The sequence below is a fragment of the Dysidea avara genome, chromosome 13 (genome assembly GCF_963678975.1).
Source record: "Dysidea avara chromosome 13, odDysAvar1.4, whole genome shotgun sequence".
In the NCBI taxonomy this organism is placed as follows: Eukaryota; Metazoa; Porifera; class Demospongiae; order Dictyoceratida; family Dysideidae; genus Dysidea; species Dysidea avara.
In genome coordinates, this window is record NC_089284.1 from 1,760,949 (window position 1) to 1,782,471 (window position 21,523).

General features: G+C 37.9%; 1 protein-coding gene across 1 annotated transcript in view; it reads right to left on the bottom strand.

Annotated features, from left to right (window-relative positions):
• LOC136242400 (uncharacterized) overlaps positions 1-21,523 on the bottom strand; it is an 89,102-nt gene that overhangs the window by 40,450 nt on the left and 27,129 nt on the right. The window contains exons 9-11 of the mRNA XM_066033822.1: positions 14,830-14,864; positions 13,830-13,979; positions 13,258-13,410 (exon numbers count right to left, since the gene is read on the bottom strand). Of these exons, the coding sequence (XP_065889894.1) occupies positions 13,258-13,410; positions 13,830-13,979; positions 14,830-14,864 (338 nt within the window). The remainder of the gene's footprint in view (positions 1-13,257; positions 13,411-13,829; positions 13,980-14,829; positions 14,865-21,523) is intronic.

Here is a 21,523-nt window from a genome sequence, read left to right on the forward strand (position 1 = left end):
GGCAAGTTTTGGAAGAGTTTATGTGGAAGGGAGTTCCACCAGGAAGCAGCTTTCTGATTAAAAAATCAGGATATTCTACTGTGGAGATATGTGGCAAAATGAGAGGGACATCTAGTGCTATAGGAGTATAAGCATCCAAACAGTATCGGAGGGTCTAGTAAAATACCTTAACTACCATATTGGTATAACATTGCACATAAGGATCAGCCAGCAGTGTATGAGAAAGCGAACCAACAGTTTGTGGAGGACCAGAGATATGATCGGAAACCATATGTGATCTGATCAGAATCATATAAATCTATACAGGAAATCATGATGTTATGTACAACCCTCAGATATCTGTACCCCACTTATCCAGATTTTCGGTTAACCAAACTACGGAAGTGACTGCTCTATTAGAGTAGTGACTGTTCTATTAGGGTAGTTGAAAATACTGATATTTTAAAAATCTTTGTTATTTTATAGAACTTTGCGTGGGCGAGATCAAAGGAAAAAGTGTACTTTAAATTTCATAAAGTACACTCTCAGCCGGCCAACTGCTTCATCGACCACAAAGAGTGCTTTATTGCACCGCAAAGAGTGCTTTATTCGTTCAATAAAGCACTCTTTGTGGGCAATAAAGCACAGTCACCCACGTGCTTTAGTGTAGGCTAATAGCCTACGGGGCTCGCGCCAGTACGACTAATCACCCACGCCGGTGAAGGCTGATAGCCTCGCCGCACTGAGTGATCAATCACCCCAGCCAATATGAGTTCCACCACTGGATTGCTTTTATAGACATACCTAAATGCTTCGATGATGGGTGGGAGAAGGTAACGTTGCTGTTACGTTTGTTAATGTAAACGGACAAGTCCTGGAGATATCACAGAAATACTTCACCATGTGACTCACAATAGAATCGATTGTGGGTTGCGAGCGAAACCTACCAAAAGACGCGATGAACGTCTACTATGCCAAACTATGGTGAAATACGCGTGAGTTACTTTGTTGTGTGCGTTCAGGCTGCTAATAGTTCGTGCAATGCTTGTTAATTACGAGTCCTACTGTATGGTGAAGCTACACGACTAGAAAGTTCCATAAATCATTTAAAGCATAGCCTTACTCGTGCTATATGAAAAATAAAGTACTCGGCGCTTTGCCTCGTACTTTATTTTTCGTATAGCACTCGCGGCTATGCTTTAACATATACATAAGGTTATTAAAACACAGTTTCAGAGATAAGGACTTTTCAGACTTTTATGGACCAAACCCCCTGGTCCCAAGGGGCTTGGATAACTGAGGTTCCACTGTAGGTCCCCTGGTAGAGTATAGCTGAGCTGAGAGTAAACAAAGGACATTTTAATATCTGTGATGACAAAATCTTTCTGTGATAATTGATGGTGTTCAAATAATATGCCATACCCTTGCAGACATTCGCAACATGGGAGTAGAGAGTTAGTGTTCAATGTGGTGCCACATCACTTCCAAACACTTTGTGTGTTGATGAGTATGATAAAAGTGTTTTTTTAATTGCTACTGGAGGTGCTGTTATATTTCCTGACCTAGTGGAAAGCCACATGACACTATATTGAATTGTCCTGAATCCATGATGTAGATAGTGAGTATAGGTCAGCATAGTATCCTAGTATCCAGTACACTGTACGTAAACAATACATAGTGTCACATGAGCTCATAGTTAATACCAACGAGTATAATGGAATATACATAATTAGTGTCATAGGAGTCTATAGTTTATACCAATGAGTTTATAGCTGTTCAAGGTGACAACATGAACAGGCTGCATAGTTGTTATATTTGGAGGTCCACACCAATGCATTGACTGGTGATTGAAAGAGGGTTCAATTTTGACCAGAAATTTTCATTCGTAAATAATAATTAGCACCAGAAAGGCTATTTGGCTGACTTTGGTGTACAGTTAGTGTCTGGGTCTTTGTTCAACAGTCTGAAGGTGGTGACTGGAGAAGTGCCATGCAGTATTTGGCTGAAACTTCAACAGTACCAATATTCCTTGGTGCCAGGTATGAATCAGCATCAGAAAAAGTCATTCAGCTAACCTTTATTATAGAGTTAGTGTTGGTGTGCTTTTCTCTGAAGAAGTTAATTACAGCTATCAGGGAACACTCAAAAAGAGTATAGGATGTCTTTGAATAGCTAAGCTCTGTGAGCTATCAAAAGCAGACCTCCTTAAACAGACTGTAGAGCTGAAAATATAGATAGAGAAACAGCTTGTAGGAAGGGTGATAATTCTGTCAGTAAGTTATTAGCTGAACTAGAGCATCCCCATGTCTCACAAGGATGTGAAGTGAGTGGCTTAGATTGCTACGGCTATAGTATTAGTGGTACCTCAAGCAGTGCCAATAGTGAACTGATATTAACGCTAATGCTGAACAACTACAGGAAGCAAATAAAATATGAATATCAATTGACAAAATGGAGCAGGAAGTGGCTCAAGCAATGGAGACAACTTGAAAATGCAACAAGTAGAATGGCTATTCGAGATAACACATATAATCAAACTATTAGAGGAGAAGGAAGAGAGGAAAGCTAAATCTGGAACAGCAGCAAACAGAAGACCAAACTCAATCGCAATTACCAGCTCCTGACAAAGATAATGATGACAATACTGATGAACCAGTACAGAGCACAAGACAAGGAAATTGACATTGCTTTCTCTTTTGCAGTTCTCTAGTAGTGATGAACAAGATGGATATGCTATTGATTCAAGTCAGCCAGATGTGCGGAACTGAAGTCATGGACTAATAGACAGAAGTTGTTACAGCTTAAGCTATATTTGGTAGGATTTGCAGAACAATCTTTTGAGCTCATTCCTTCAGAATCTCGTAACACATTTACAAGTGGAGTCTCTGAGGAAACAATTGCCTCCAGTCTAGTTCAGAATGAAGTACTGTTATCCACTCAACTTATGAAAAGGAAGCAAAAGAGGAAACAATTCAGTTTCATAGAAAAGCTGCAGAGACAATGTCCTTGTAGTATCACTTTGCTAATAGACCAGAAGTTACTAAGATGGAGTAGGAAATGTTGGCTATAGAAGCAATCGAAGAATCAAATAGCTCTTGAGCTAGTAAAATAGTATTGGTTCATAAGCCTGAAAGTAGTACAGCTGCTACCTGGATGGGCCTCTTTGATCAGTTAAATGGAAGGAAGGCATTTTCTACTAAAGATGCTCACCTAGCTATTAGCAGATTCAAGTACAAAGCCCCTCATGTGAGAAGACTACATTTGTTGCAAATGGATGGACTGTTTGACTCTAAGTGTTGCTGTTTGGGCTCCATAATGCCCCCACTACACCTCATAGGGTAATGCAGAAAACTATAGCATGGTAGAAGTGTATACATAGATGAAAGTAGAAATTCCTAGGGTCTTACCAGCTATTATTGTAGTTTCGTGCCAAGGTTAGCTAAAGTAGCCGCAGCCTTGTATGCCGTAATGCTGAATTCACATGGACTCCAACTTAAGAACTGCTGACCTCCCCTCCTGTACTTTTATATCCCTTGTTTGACAAGCTTTTAGTGTTGCACACTGATGCAAGTGGGCAAGGAGGGACTGGGAGCAGTTCTGGAGCAAAAATGAGATGATTAGAGCCTTCACTCAGTGGCTTAAGCTAGTTGCACGCTGTAAAAAGCAGAAATGATTATGGAATATCAGATTTGGAAATGTCAGGTTTAGTATGAGCATTGAAACTTTTCAAACCTTACCTCCTTGACATCACTGTGTGACCAACAGTGATCACTCTCCTCTAAAAGCTATGTTTACTGCAAAGCATTCATCTGGAAAATGGTTGTTGTTGAATTTGGCATTGACATCCAGTATTGACCACGTTGAGTAAATTCTAATGCAGATGCTTTACCAAGGTCACTGGTGATAATGTTTCTCAGACTTCCCATGACACTATATAGGCAAAGGCTTGGAAGATAAGACAGCACTTGAACAAATTGTGAGTCTACAGTAAGATTTCTAGAAGCAATAGTACAATATCTTACTGATGGAGAGCTACCATAAGCTGGCAAAATGTAGGTACCCAGTAGCACTTCTTCCCAAAGCCTAGGTCCCATTGAGCTGCCAGAAAACACACTGGATTCATTATTCAGCAATATAAATCAAACACATTTGAGTTCTTATCTACGATCCTATAAGTAGACAGTTCAGGTAAAAAGTTTGGTTGAATCAAGCTGCAGACTATCTGCCTGACTGACTCCAGGGATCCTAACGTGAGCCTTTACAGCTATCACATGGCTTCTCACAACTTCCTCCTCCTTTTAACGATGGCCATCCATCACTATCTTCCTCAAATTCATGTGGTTTTTTTGGGGCAAGTTTGCCTCCCTTGTCTTAGTCTTTCCAGTGTTCCACACAATACGTATGCAGCATATTCCTCAGTGTCTGGTGAAACTGCTCTAGAACACCCTGGGACTTGAGTTGGTATGCTTTTGACCTATACTATAACTGAAATGTGACTTGCATAAAGCTTGACATAATTCTTTGGTCAGACTGTAGTAACGTTAGCAAATCCACTAAGGCAAAGAATTTGACTAAATGTTCCATTATATTATGGGCCTTGATATTCCATAGTGGAATAGCCTCAGGGAAGCAAGTTGACATACACGTTAGTGTCAACAAGTATTGACTATCATCACTCTTTGTTTCAGGGAAGTGACCACACAATCAATAATTACTCTGGAAAATGGTTCCTCTAAGGAGCTTTCAGTATCTGCTGATTTGATTTCCCAACCATCTGACACACATGACAAGATCTACAGTGGTTAACAACTTCTTTCTAGCCAGAAAAATAAGACAATACTCTTTGGCACATTTTATTGAAGCATGCCAATGCTGACACACTGAAAAATTTCTCCAGTAGTTATTGGTAGAAGTGTCTCTAGGCCTTAACTTCCTCATCAGGCCTCCTGATTGCTTACAATATCCCTCAGGATGTAATTTCATTTCTTCCTCAGTCATAGTCTTCACAGCCAGCCTTACCAGCTCAGGGTCACTCTTCTGCTCCATTATTAGCCTGCTTCTTTCTGGGAAGAATTGTCATTATCATCACTGGTAACTGGCTCTACACTGTTAAAGGATGGGTTATCATGAACCCAAAATGTGTCACTTAAATTCACTGGAGCGCTTGGTCATCGTTCTAGTAATAGCACAAGCTGAGAAAACTTCTGGGCTATTTTTACCTTCACTCTTACTCTCCATGGAGTTTACATCATATATCACAAGCAAATTGGGTAACACTTATTTCCCAGCTAGGTCATTACCCAATACAACTGGAAGGGTAAAACAACTAAAATGCTGAAAAACAGATCTGATCTGAGATGTAACTTGTGCAGGGGGTAATTCTATTCCTTGTATCGAGATCAAGTATATGCTTGTATTAACACCTGAGAGCCAGTGGCTGTTTTATCTGACAAGGGTAGTACTGTACATTCTCTACTAATAAAGAATGCGAAGCACCGACCTTCTACTATATAATACTACCTATTATTATCGATCCTAATAAGTATAAGGAAAAATTAGGAATTTTAAGTCTGATTAGGGATCATAAAAATAAAAAGTAGGGAAACAAAGGAGGTCGCCTACACCTGCAGATATACTAGTGGACATTATCAATCCCTACTTCAGCCTATACCCATAACTGAATTAGGAATTAAAATGTCTACTAGTATATCTGCAGGTGTACACAACCTCCCTTGTTCCATACTTTTTATTTCTATGATCCCTAATCGAACTTAAAGTTTCTAATTTTTTCTTATACTTGTTTGTTTACTTTTTATGTAACGTTATTATGACTAATGAACCCACAGTGTTGGGAGTAACGCGTTACGTAATATTATTACTTTTGTGGTAACAAAGTAATATAACGAAATACGCCATAAAAACAGGTAATATAACTCAAGTTACTTTACTTACAAATGTAATGCGTTACCTAAGTAATATAGTTACTGTAACGAGTCTAATATTACATAATATTATTACTACAAGTAACGAAGTTACTAATATCGTTAGTTATCCTCTGAGTAACACCTAGCCACAACGAAGTAACGAGGCCTACTGAATGAAGCTTATTTACCAGTTTCTTACTTGTAACCAAGATTTGCACATTGTCCAACAATGCAATCATCTCACGTGATAAGGTGGTAGTTTCACATGTGACAGCTTAAGGCTATGGACACAAAGTAATATAATATGTAATATTATTATAGTTACTTTATTTTATGGGTAATATGTAACTGTAATTAAATAGTTCTGTTGCAAGTAATATGTAATATGTAACTAGTTACTTTTATAAAGTAACTTGCCCAACACTGTGAACCCATCAAAAGAAAGGATAGCACCAATGTTAATGTTTTCGTCTGAACACCTGCCCCAGGTATCAATTACTGACTCTAAAGTGAAGTAGCCATTACGCTTCACTATCAGCTCCGTTATATAGCACTATAAATGAAGAACAGTAGGAAAAGTACCTCTGCAATCAATCCAGTCATCACAAAAATATGGACGATTCATGAGCTCCAATACTCAAGATTGAATGGTGGCTATTACTCTTTGCTTTTTCTCCTATTTCAGTCCATTACACAACATTACAAATGAAGAACAGTATGAAAAGCATCTTTGCAATCAATCCAGTTGCTACAGAAAATACAGGTGAGATACTAACACAGCCACAGGGAAGCCACATAGTGCTACCACAAATTGACACCTTGCATTGTCAGCGAAAAGAACTGGAACACAAAGGAGGACAAAGGCAAGTCCATGATGTATGTATTGTATGTACTGTGGTTGGCAAAAAGGCACAACTCAGGATGAAGCGATGTCAAACAGTGAAGAAATCAAGCCCGTAGCAACATATCCACTGTCGAGTTGTATGCTTGGCTGAAGGCGTCAGTTAGTCAGAACAAATTTCTGTTAAATAGAATTTTTTTAAATTCCATAAAAACTTTTTGGAAGGGTTTGGTCTAAAGACATTTTTGGGCTTGGCTGTGCCTAACCAATACTGTCAAGTTGTCATGAAGGGAAATTGAGGCTGGTTTTAGGATGATATTTTTGTCTGGAAAAGCCCAGTTCTTCATGATCCCTAATATACAGTACTACTGTACCGTATGATAAAGTCATGAACATTATGGGGTAACATTATTTTAGCATACAGCAATACCCACTGTTGACAACAGTACTCCAGGCATTTTTGAAAGATCTGTCATGCTTTTTAAGTATACTACATAACTAATGTCACCTAAATTGAACCCTCATGAACATTTCCTTTCCCTGATTAATCACGATGGCTGGTTAAAACGTTGTTGGTCTAGTAGTTTATGTATAAGGATCCCCTTTACCAAATTTGTCATACACTTTATTGTCTGCTTCTTCTACCTTGTCTGAATCTGGCAACAGAAATAATTCAGTCACAGTATCTACTGTATCTCCTCCACAGCTCAAACATAAAGATGATTCCATTATTTTAGCTATGAATATTGGCTATGTATTTTTGTGTTTTCAGTCATGTTCCACCTGGATGACTGTAAAATATACACACAAAACAACGTAGCAAATCAGAACTGTTTGCTACATACGTGCTTGAATACCCTAGCATACTCTCAAACCCTTGATAGTAAGGATTCCCTTAAAATCAAGGGCACCCACCAAAAGTTGCTGCTAGAAACCATCATAGAAACGAATTTTTTTTTTTTTTTTTTTTTTTTTTTTTTTGCAAAAGAAAGTACCTTTATGGAAAAATCTTAAAATCAAACCTAGTGTTGCACCGATAATTGGTTCAATCATCGGTATCAGGCTGATATTGGCTACTAGCCGATTAATCGGTTTTGATTAAATCAAAGCCGATGTTAATTTCCACTGCGCTGTGTAGTATAAATGATGTGGGGGAAGCTAGACATATGTTATTTGGCATTTTAATTAAGTTATGCGTTGATGGTTTAGTAGTGACTACAAGCCATGCCCAGAGGAGGTCACGTGAGCTGTACATTTTCATTGGAAAATCTTCACTTCAAGACAATTATATTAAAACTATAGTGCAATTGAAAGCTTATGTATTTCTAATTCTAACAGCATGATAAACCCCAGTCAATCCCGCTGATTAAGTTGGTAAAAACGCCAGAGTTTAAAGCACCAATAAAATAAATTACGCAAAATCTGTTTTATTGAGGAGGGTAATACCGCTATCTCAGTATAACGCAGTGAAGGGTCGTTGTTTCATTATAGAAAATGTATGTGACAAGTCTGGTGAAGTTGTATACATCAAATCGCAATTTATTAATTTTATCCCATATCTAGAGTGCTTTTAGAAAACAAAGTACATTGCCTTGAAGTTTATGTGAAGGACGATCTGAATATCTAACGAACCCCAGTGAATCCCATCATTTTTCAGTTATTACGACTATTGAGGGTCACGTGAAATACCAAACAAAAGAATGTAATTAAGAGCAATATATTTATTTAAGTAGCGCTTAAAGTGCATCCAACTTCCTCTGAGCTATGCCCATAATAAACTGTCAGGTTTTAGGCCATGCCCAACAGTAAACTGAGGTTGTGGGTTTCTATGTAGTACCAACTACTTGTCTCAGCTGTATAGCAGTAGTAAAATGTACTTAAAACCTGTTTACCATGAGTAACTTTTACTTGCGGTAAACATCTAATTTTACATTTTAGCTTAGAATAAGCTGTATATCACTAATATGAGTAATTTGTGACCGGATCTGCAAAAACAGGACATAATCGCATATATTATTTTGAATTCCTGTTTAATAAATGTTTATGATCTACTTATCCAAGTGTACCCACTTCAGCTTCATACGCCAATAACTTTGGGAGTTACAGCCCTACAAAGTAGCAACAACAGAAAGATCGATTTGTACAGCAACTATAGGGAAAATAAATTACAGGCGCTTACAAAAACAGTTGTAACTTACCAACGGATTGAGGTATGGAGCTGACATTTTCACCATTGAGTTCGCCATGAATAGGGGGATCAATTACTGGGTACGTTTTCCCTTTACTCACCCTTCCTCACTGCATACAAAGGCAAAATTCGTGATAAAAAATCGATCGCATACGATCGCTTTGATATGACGTAAACAAACGCTCATAACTCACGTATCCTTGGGTCTGCTGCAACGAAACAAAAATTTTCCAACTCCACTTGAGCAGGCGAATAAGATGATATCCAGGTTTTTATTGTTAGTGCCTTCCTTTACTAAGAAAGAGGTGTTCAAAAAATTTACAGATGTTTTCAATAATACGCAAGTATTTCACCCAATGTATTCAATGCTTATTTAGGCTTGTGCGATTATGTCCTGTTTTCGCAGATCTGGTCACATTTAATAATGATGAGGATGAGTGTTAGTGTATATCGGATAGGTTATTGGTATCGGCTAATTCTGTTGCTTAATATCAGTTATCGGAATAATCGGCTAATTTGGATATCGGTGCAACACTAATCAAACCTATCATTTAAAAAAGCCTTTTCAGAAAAACAAATATTAAAATTGCCAAAACCCAAGTTTTAGTCTGCCAGCCTGCCAGCTCGACTATAGTTGCAAGGCCAGAGGCTGAACTATGCAGTTCTCAACTCCCACTTCATGCCAGAATAATAACGTTTCCTGTGGCATGCCTGGGTTCCAACAAATGTCTTCCGTCTGTACCTTGCCTGTCCTTATACCATCAATTCATATCTTCTTCATGCAATGAAACCATACCAAGGCACCACTGAGACAGGAGATGCTATAAAATTATTTGAAGTTCTTACACTACTGTAGGAGGTAGTCAATAGCTGTACTTTCTAACAAAGGGGTTGCTACAGAAAACAGAGCAAGGCAATTATGCTCCTTACTTATCTAGCTGTACTCGTAGTGATCAGTTACAACAGAGTAGAGTGAACACACCCATTAATGATCCAGCTTATAACTATCATGTTGCTGCACAAACAAGGAATGGTGACCACACTCCTTAATCTACCAGCACGGCTCACTTGAGATCAGCAGCTAAATCAAGATACTTTAATACAGTAAAACAATCACCTCAATACATTACAATACTTTAATAGAACAGTCAGTCACGTGTATATACAGTAATAACTATACTTAACCACCTCGGGCAAACCAGTCAACCTGTTATGCTTGTGGGTGAAAATTGGGCTTGCTAAGTTAACATAGCCTGTTGCAGCTCTACTATCAATTACTGATCTGTTGCAACTGAGAAATGGTTTTTTTTCTCAGCATTATGATATTTTCAAACAGTTACAAAGTAGTTATACTGCTCCCAATTTGCCCCAAGTTAAGCTGGCCTTGATTTCTTGATTAAATTGTTTGATACATGGCAGTAACAGAACATAGGCAGTGACACAGCAACAAAGACAACACTGTGGCATGCATTGCATCCCTTGTGGCGGTGTGGCATGCATTGCATCCCTTGTGGCGGTGTGGCATGCACAGTAGCACTGCAGTACAAGAAGCGGCAATGGCAACGGTACACAATGCAACACAAAATGACAGCAGCATACAAATAGTAGTGATGGCAATACACAGACACAAGACTGTGGCATGCACAGCTTCGCTTGTGGCAGTGTGGCATACACAGTGGCACTGCAGTACAAACAGCGGAAATGGCAACGGTACACAATGCAACACAAAATGACAGCAGCATACAAACAGTAGTGGCAGCAATACACAGAGACAACACTGTGGCATGCACAATGTGCACAATGGCACTGCAATACAAACAGCGGTAACAGCAACAGTACACAACGCAACACAAAACAACAGCAGCATACAAACAGTAATGGCAGCATGGTTTGGCATGCACGGTGGCACTACAGTACAAGCAGCAGCAACGACAACAGTACACAAAAGTGACATGTACCCAAACTAAAGCAGCAATATATACACATGGGTATGACAGCAGCAACAACTAACACAAGCAATTACAGCAGTAAACAAAATACAAGTAATAGCAGCAGTAGTAACAAAATATATTCCGTGCCACAAGTAGCATGGCATACAATACATGAAATAGCATACTGACCTTGTTGTGTTGATGGGAGCAGCATGTGGCATACTTAAATGCTGTGGGGGTCCCATGGTGTATGCTGGGCTGCATCAGTGTAGCCAAGCAGTGAAGGAACTGACTGAAGCAAGTTGGTTGGGCAGTGTATATAAGTTTAGCATGCATCACTACTCCATTGCCCATTGTTTTAATCAGCCAAGCAGAAAGACCTGCTGCAGCAGCAGTAGTGGCAACACCAATTCTAAAACTGTAGCTGGCATACACATGTGGTTCATAACCAACGCTAGTGTTCCACTGATAATCGGATTGGTATCAAATCGGAGCTGATATTGGGCATTTTGGTATCGATTGATATTGGTTATTTAGGTATTCTGATACTGATTAATAGCCACTCGCGCCAATCGTCATCATCATAACTATCATCATAAATGCTATGCTAGCAAAACGTGGGGTATAACAGGCAGGAAATAGTGTTGAGTATTATAGAAATGGTGCAGGAAATAGTGTTGAGTATTATAGAAATGGTGCAGGAAATGTTTTGTTAAACATTGAACAACTGCTACTTACTACGTTTGCATGAATAAGATCGAAATACTCTAATAGAACAGTCACTGCACAATAAAAATGTAATGGAGCAGTCACACATAGTAAACTTGGGAGATGTGTATTATTGTATGGCAATTATCGGTATTGGTATCAAGTATCGGTGAAAATTTACCTCTAGGTATCGGTATCGGATCAGTAGGTATTTTTCTATATCGGTGGAAGCCTAACCAGCGCTTTGCTGCATAATGCACATGTTAATTAGTTGGCCTTAAGATAAAGGGTTGAATGACCACCACAGTTCAACAGGCCACTCCAGTCTGTGCATCATTCAGCAAATAAGTTCATTGCTCTCAGTGGACAGGTGGATGTTGATGTTACTTGAAGAGTTATGGACTGTCTATATTGAAATGGTCAGTCTTGGATTGTCTTGAAAGTACAGATTGATACTGTTGTAAGTTGTATGTCAGACTACTGTAAATTGTTAATTAGCTTGTCCTGAGGAATCCATAGAATGCTAATGTTAAAGCAGACCACAGGAGCCTCTTCTCAATAATTGTGTAATCATTATTTTCATGTAGTTGAGTTTTCAGTAGCTTTAATTAGTTGATTGTGATGCCTGAACAGGTCATTGTCATGGTTGGCAGTATTGACGATTGTAGTCACCAGCTGCAGGGAGTTACTTGGCATCTGCATGGTAACATTGATGGCAGAGGCAGGCAATAGATTATCACTTGGTAGAGAAGTATTTTTGCTTACTGAAGTGGCATTGTGAGGAATAGTGCCATTAGGAACAATAGCTGGGCCTATAGTTTGGGAGTCAGAGTCAATGATGACGGAGCAGGTGTGGCTGGATTGTAGGTTGATGGAGTAACTTATGATACCATTAGAATGCTGCCTTGAGTTAGTACTGGAGCAGATGACTGGGTAGCTAACGTAAAGGTGGCTGATTCTGGCATAACAGTAGTTGACAATGAGGAAGAATTTGCTGGAGCAATATGAATAGCGTCATAAACGCGGTGAGCCATGATATCCTTGGTGCCAGTAGTGACAAGGATGAGTGCAGACAGGTAAGTCAGAGCTGACAGTCTTGTTAGTTGCTGGATTGAGTACTGCGCTACGTTGATACCTCAATCAGCAGGAAGTCTTTGGCATTGTGAGTAGTGTTGAATCACTGGGAAATTACAGAATTTGACTAAGCGTACTAGAGCAGTCACAAACTGAAGCAGTTGACTTGCCAGCAGCTTGGACACTTAGTAGGGGCCGCTATCCCATGGCACACAGACAATGGTACAATACTCCATTAGTACATTCCAGTTAGGCTGGGCTTGTTTGTTCTTGTATGTAGCACCATACACCTCCAAGTACCTGATCTGTTAACTTACATTCACTAGGTAAATTTGTATTATAACAAAATAAGTAAACAAATTAACACACAAAAAATTGTTTATTTATAAAAGAAATAAGGATCAAAGCAAATTAATTATATGAACAATATAGCTAATGTATGTCGGAAATCCCTACTTTGGCATTGAAGAAAACAACATGCCAAAGTATATGTCACAATACCATTATTCATACAATATCTCGTTTCACTACTTTTTATTGCTTGGATTCTTTAATTTTTAATACACTAGTATCAACAATAGGACACATCTAATTGTATAAATTAAACAATACCTTTAGTACAACAGTGTCGGGTCGTGAAGGATAACTAAAAGATACATTGTCGAATTTTATTTCTCCTTTGAACGAATCCAACTGAAGATTACCATCATAAACAGAAGACTGACGATCTAATAATTCAAACACTCTGACAGAAGCACCAACCGCCTGTAAGATGAGAAATTTAGGTGTAAACTTATGCATCTCTACAGCCAAATAATATATTTAGAAACATAAGGATATTAATATGTAATAGATAAAAGCAGCCAATTATTTCTAATCCCCAAGTTGCAGCTTAAAACAACCATGAATGAAGTACAGTAATGAGTTTTACTTATACATGTAGGGTCACAAAAGATAAGGAGGCAGAAAGGAAAACAATCTACCCTTTTCTCTTTTCAAACCGAAGTCATCCTCGAAGGGCATTATGTACCTACTAGATAGTAAATCTTACTCCAGTTGTCCTGTTGGAAATTAAAGTATTTAGGTAACCCATCTGGGTATTTTTAGATTTTAAAAACCAAAAAATGCAAAATATGTTTTTTAGGAGCTAAGATGAATTCTCAAAATAAATTTTCATTTTGTACCTTCATGAAGTCTCCATACAGGCTGGACAGGAAGCCAAAAGCCATAGCCAGGTTGAGTGTATACAACATGAGAGAGGTGAGGGCACCAGCAGTCAGTTCAGAGTGATAAACCAAGTAACCTCCATACCATAACACCAATGCAGCTGCACCCTGCATAGTACAATAATTCACCAATACAAATAAACACAATGTGTGCTGTTAAACAGTACGGATTACCCTAAAATGATGTTAGCCACCTAAAATGCCACCTTTAAAAATTATCCTAGAAACATCTTATGGGATAAAGGTCTATCTAGCACCAAATACGTACAGCAGAAACAAAAATAAAGAATAACCAAAACTTGAATTTTGGTATGCCGGCCAGCCCGCCTGACCACAGTTGCAAGGTTGAAGGCCAAACAAAGCAGCACACGGCCACCATTTTATGCCATGCCGCTGTAAAAGGTATGGTGGACACCTGGTAGATTGATTCAAGACCACGCCCATTAATGATCTTGGTTGACTAGAGCACAAAGACCTCACCCCTTAATAAACAATATAATTTTTTAAACTTAAACATGATGACCTCATGGTCTAGCTGTATTTATAATGACAGCATGGTGAAAATTAGGAATAGTGACCACATCCCTTGTATGTAGGAGGCTGACTCAAGATACTGTAATACAGTAGTCACCCTAATAGAACAGTCAGTTTTCTCCCCAGTACATATATAGCAGGTCAGGATTATTCCAGTATTTTGTAATCCTGCACATATTCCTGTAGTATCTAACACAACGTCCTGTTTATTAATTTCAATACAGAACTTTTGTAATAGGGCTAAAATTTGAACTTTAAAATTCAAACAGTGCAAATTTGAAGTACTTTATCGTGTATTTGTGTTGTCTATAACACTATTGTGTATGGTAGTATTACATATGCTAAACAGTCCAGGTATTTGTTAAACCAATATATAATTGTTGTCTGTATCATATACTGATGACACACAAGCTGCAAATCTCACCTGTATCAAAAGGCTCACCACACCAGAAAAAATGCCTGCAAAAACCATCAAGTGACCATGACATGAGAGATACATACATAATACTATAGTCATAGTATTGGATAATAATTAATCATGCATACACTACGCACAATGTATCAGCTGCCAAGTACAGCTAGTACAGATGCGCGGCAGACAAGTGTGTATTTTACAGACACCAACAAAATGTTCATGTATTTGTAGCTCAATATGAATGGAAATTAACCAGTTTCGCTGTGGAAACTCCCTCAGGATAGGGCACTTCCTATTCCAAATTTGAGCTTAATCTGCCTAGCCATCACTTTAAAGTTCGTCATATTTTCTTCGTATTTCTTCTCTTAATCTTCTTACGTACACTTTAGAAAAATTGCAAAAACTTGCTCAATATGAATGGAAATTAACCAGTTTCACTGTGGAAACTCCCTCAGGATAGGGCACCTCCTATTCCAAATTTGAGCTTAATCTGCCTAGCCATCACTTTAAAGTTCGTCATATTTTCTTCGTATTTCTTCTCTTAATCTTCTTACGTACACTTTAGAAAAATTGCAAAAACTTGTGCATGCTTTATATGATTGACTTCAAACATATTGCAGCACATTTACAGCCAAATTTTCATATAAATCCAACTAAGAAAAATGGAGTTATGCACAATTTTGAAAATTACAAAAGCAATTTGTTGTCATGCCTACAGGGTAATCCACTTGATGGAATAACTTGAAAATCGGTCTGTACATGAAACTACTACGTAGTGCAAACTTTCTGTGGTTTGAAAGTACTGAGAGTATTACATGTAGCTAAGGAGATATAAAGCAAAACCAAACGTGAAAAAATTGCAATAGAGATACTCTAATAGAACAGTCACTGAAAAGTAAAAAACATGTGCAAAAAAGTTGGGAAAAAATTTCTCCTGGGTTTGAGCCATGGACCTCCACACCAATATACTGAAGCCCGTTAATACTCTACTACTGTCATTTGCTCACCTCACATAGTTTCTACCTTATAAATGAAAGTTCTGGTTTAGTACACTAGAATGATAACTCGTAAATCTATCAGTGGAAATTCTAGAACATTCTATATGCATTGTATCGAAGTGCTCAGAAAAAAATGTGTGTTCTATTAGAGTACTACAAAAATTATGAAAATAGCCTATATCAAGTGTGACATGCATCTAGGTACAGCCAGTGTGGGTGGGTGACATGTTTGTTTTACGGAACCAGAAAATGTCATTTTCATGTATCTGTTGCAACTTCTTACAGGTGAGACCCTTCGATATGCAACAGCTAATAATAAAGATGGAACTTGTGTAGACGTTTCTGCTTCAGGATTCTGGGGAGGTAAATATCAGAAGGCATTTTTTGATGTTAGAGTATTTAATGCTATTCAGTTAATGCACCTTCATACTGTGGTACCCAAGTATCCTCACTTTATCAACATTTTGAACACAAGAAACAAGAGAAGTATGAACAACATATTAGGGAAATTGAAATGGATGCTTTTACCCCAACTTGTATTTTAAACATTATGGGGTGGTATGGGTCATGCTACTGCTGTATTTTACAGAAGACTTGCTTTCCTTGTCTCTCTACAGAAGGAGTTATCATATAGTTCTGTGATGTAATGGCTGCATTGCAGGATTAGTTATTCTTTGTCACGCTCCGCTGTTATGTGTTTGAGAGGAGCTAGATAACATCAGGGCTGTCCACTTTAACTAGGAGCACTTGACCTTGCACTAGCTCAGAGTCAGATGGCTCCAGCTCATTGACTGAAATTTGTTTTTAGTGTTTATCTAGCACTTTTAACATCTTTAGTGTTAGGGGTGGTGGCAAGGAGTGCTGGTAACCCCAGAATAAAATAAAATAAATTTTTTTTTAAAGTTTTCATGTATCCATAGCTCCATAGTGCTTGAACAGTATAATTAATTGTTTCTGCTGTGGAAGCTTCCTTAGGGTAGGGCCTCTCCTATTCCTAATTTGAGTTCAATCTGCCAAGTTATCATTGGGATATATATAATACAAGCCTTCAAAATTTGTCTTATTTCAGTTCTTCATATATGTAGCTACGCAGTCTTTGACAATTCCTATAGTAAAGGGAAAAAGTTAAAAGAAATTATCAAGGCCAACCATTGGAACTTGCAATTACAAAAAGAAGCAATATCTGCACAAAAACAGCCAAGCTGTGAAAAAAGGCGCGGTCTTAGAAATCCTGGGCGAAAAGTTGTGAAATCAAAGGTGGCAGCCAACAAATGGCTGCAATGATGTTAATGCTAATAAAGTTTAATAATGGCTGTGACTTCTCTTCCAGAGTCTCACACAATTGGATAGGGTTTGGTAAATGTACAAAGCCATTTATGATAATATAATTTTTCAGAGGACAAATAAAAGTAAAAATTCCTATTGGGCTATCTGTTTTGGTGGGAAAGATTTTTTGGGTCAGGGCCAGCAAATTGTCACTGGTACTGTGTTGCTGACGTGATTCATAGTCATGCCCAGCTTATACAGTAGCGATCAATAAAGTTCCTGTTGTGTTTGTGTTGGGTTGTTCTGTATTTGTGTTGTGTTCTCTAAGCGGTGTGTTTGCATTGCATCTGCGTTCCAGTTTCCGTGCATTTTGTAGGTTTACCAGTTTATGGAGCATTGAAGAAAGGCTGCGCACTAAGTAATAAATGGATGAAACACAGGATTCAACAGCACGATAGTCTATGTATCAAGGTTAGCAATCAGTATAGCTATTTTTTTGTATCTGCATTCCTATGATTTAGAGTCATCAAAAGGGTCGCCTACGGTGACCAGCCAGGAAAGTCTACTGAGTGATCAAATGTCGAGGAGGAGCTGCACAGAACACACACACCACACACACACACACACACACACACACACACACACACACACACACACACACACACACACACACACACACACACACACACACACACACACACACACACACACACACACACACACACACACAAACATGAAATAATTTGCATGGCATAGCAATTTATCAAAAGCTTAATAAGCGATTTGTTCACTGACAGGCTGTGACTGGGCTCAAAAGTCTACAAGGCAGCTGAGTCAGTCTTCAAAGTTCTGGATATATCCTTAAGGGTGGATATATCCATAAGAGTACTCACATGTGCAGTTGCATGGTTTCTCATAACATAATGCTCTATGGAAAATAGGTTTTCTATTTGTTGTAGTGAGCAAAAAAGGCTAGAATTTTTATTGATGACATGTGTATACTACCCGATTAATCGACTACAAACTACAAATAGATTATATTTTTTCATCGATTAGTTGATTTAATCGATTTACCCTTTAGGGACCAGCATCGTACACGTACATCCAAATATAGCCTCACACAAAAGCCTGCCGTCGTACATGTACGTCCAAGTGAATAGGCAGTAAACAAAGAGCTATATCTTCGCAGTAGTAGAAGCTACGGGCCTATTTTGTTTGCCATTAGTAGGCGATTCTGTTGATATATACACAATTATAAAATGTTACGTGAAACTAAACTGGTTAGAAACAGCCTTGTAATAAAGACAATAATTATTGTATTTACACAACAACAAAACTAACCTTGTAGAAATCGCCTTGTATCTTCCTCTGTGATGAACCGATTTTAATAATTCAACTTTCATAGTGTTCCTTAATTAGAGTTGAAAAATTGTGGTATACAAGATCACGTGATGTGGCACTTTATATAGAGATGGATGAGCAATTTTAAAAGAACTGCATTACAAAGAAGAAAGATCATCACCGTTCATGACAGATCAACTTGTTATTTGAAAATGGTATGTTCTACACACTTTTAAGTTAGATAGTGCTGTTATTGATAGGCGATTTGTCTACTATAATGTTTACTACTTCCTGGAGTTTTGGTAACACTACAAACTTGTCAAATAATAAAATGCGTAATTAAACTTGCAGGTTTTCAGGGTAGGCACTGTATAAATTTCTTTGGTCCTTATAGGGTTAATCGTGAGAGCCCTAGATCTAAATGATAAAACGTAGTGAAACAAGATATGTACAGTATTACGGCATAGCTCAGTGGGAAAATCGGGACATTGGCATGTTTTAACAATGATTTGTACTTTTTATCGATGTGCTATGGTCCCTACTCTAGTTGAAAATTCCAAAATTTTCTGTGTACTTATTTGTTAACTTTTTTGTAAATAATTATTATGACTGGTGAACCCATGTATACTGCATCTGAAATGGCACTGCACGCCCCAGCTATATCAATTATCGTCTGAAAAGTGAAGTATCCATTACGGTTCGTTGTCAGCTATGTTCAACCTGTTAGACAGTATTTCAAATCAAGAGCTGTTCGAAAAGCACCTCTACAATCTCTGCATACCAAAAGAAAGAAATGGTGCCACGCACCCCAGTTATATCAATTATCATCTGAAAATTGAAGTCTCCATTATGCTTTGTTGTCAGCTATGTTCAACCCATTACACAGCAGTACAAATCAAGAACTGTTCAAAAAGTACCTCTGCAATCAAAATAGTCACTATGAAAAATACGGACAATTTCCATTATGAAGGGAAGCCATCATGTGCTACCACCAAATCAACACTTTCGCTGTCAGCAAAGATGAATGGAACAGAAAGGAGGACACTGGTAAGTCCATGAAGAATGCATTGTATGTACTGCGTTATGCCAAAAGGCACCTATCGGACTGAAGCGATGTCAAACAGTGAAAAAATCAAGCCCGCGTAGACTTATAGTATGTTCATGTTGAGCTGAACCCTGAAAAACAGCTAAAAATTAAGTGGATTTTTTCTCAACAGAGTTAACATTTCTGCCAACCAGATGATTATTGGTAACAGCAAAGGTGTCAACAACAGACATGTACAGTTTGGCTCCATTACAAGTTCGGGAAAGGGCTCTAATGGACACTGTACTTATATGGCTTCTCCATAGGAAATGTATTGTGAAAATTGTGATTGGCCGTAAATATTATGTCAAACATTTGAACAACAAGATTTTGAAATATTTTTAGCGGATCAAGCAGTACTGCAAATGAGCCAAATTTCAAGATCGTGTGTAATTGCATCCATGAGTTATTAAATGTTTTTGAGGATTCAGCTCAACGCGAACATACTATAGCTGTTATCAAGTTACGCTTGTCTGAAGGCATCAGTTAGTCAGGCAGTCAGATAGTAGAAAACTCCGTTAATAATTTTTCTTTAAAATTCCGTAGCAACTTGTTGAAAGCGTTTCGGGTCGATCTGAAAGCTTGTTTGGGTTTAGTTTTACCTAACCAATACTGCCTCATCATCATCAGGGAAAATTGAGGCTGGTGTTATTTCGTGGGCCACGCCTACTCCTTTGTGGTCCCTACTATACAGTACTATCGCACCGTATGATACTGAGCTTGAAAGAATTAACTAGTATACATATAGTGTTAGGTTCCTCAAGGAATTTTGAAAAACCAACCTTCTGATATTGAATTTGGTGGCAATTTTCACTAAAATATGTAAATGTGACTGGATCTGCAAGAATCCCATGTTAGCACAATCCTAATTTTACAGTAGAATGTGATAAACGTAATGGGTGAAATATTTACAAAATCAAAAAAAAAATTCCTTAAATTTTTTAACGCTTGTTTCACTATGAAGGAAGGTGATAACAGCAAAAACTATGATAGCATTGTGATCCCTAAAGCAAGAGGAGTTCGTTATACAAGCATTACTTTGCCTTACATTGGACGAGCGGTTTGTCGTTGTATTTTTCTCACGTTTTCACTTTCACCCAGCTTTTAGAGAAGGCCTGAAAGACAAAACTTACCCAGCAATGGATTTGCCTGTTAATGCAGAAACCGATGGTGAAAGGTAGATAATTGCATTCAAAAGTTATGACCGTGTATTCAAGCACCTGTAATTTACTTTCCATATCGTCACTGTACAATTGATTTTTCTGCTGTTGTCACTTTTTAGCACTGTAACTTCTAAAGTTCTTGGCTTCTAGAGCTGAAATTTCGGTTGGCCATTCCTTTGGCTATCTACACCGTAGATAAAGAAAAAATTAATAAACTGGAATTCAAAAAATGCGCTAACATATGGGGTTCTTGCAGATCTGGTCACAAATGTTTATGAAAATTCAATGCCAGAAGCAAGAATGCATGCTACTGAGCTGGTACTAGCTATAGAGTCTATAAGAAAATTGAATGATTTTGGTGCTAACTTCGGTTTAAATTAAGTTGAAAGATTTTATTGAATGTTCAAATACATAATAACCAAGCTACAAAACAGAATTAGCATAAGGTCCCCTGCACAAATATTTAAACATATAGATAATCCTGGAATATGGTGTGTAGCAGCTGCATGATTTTTCATCTCCAGAGAATTTCTATAGTTACTAGGGTGTTTATAGAATCAGTAACTCAATTTATAACAGCTGTTTAAGTTGTTTAAAATGACAAACAGTGTTTTGTACTTATGCTACTATTGACTGTTTTATCAAAGTAAATGGCTGTTTTATCAGAGTAAATAACTGTTCTACTAGAGTACCTCAATCTCTAAATGTAGGGGGGCTCTAACCACCTAGTTCCCCTTGTGCTTTGCCTATATGGATAACAATTTGCTAGAGACAGTTTTATTATATTATACATAGTCATAAACTGCATCAAAAACGTTTGAATTATGTCTAAGGTGCCTAGCTATAAGTCA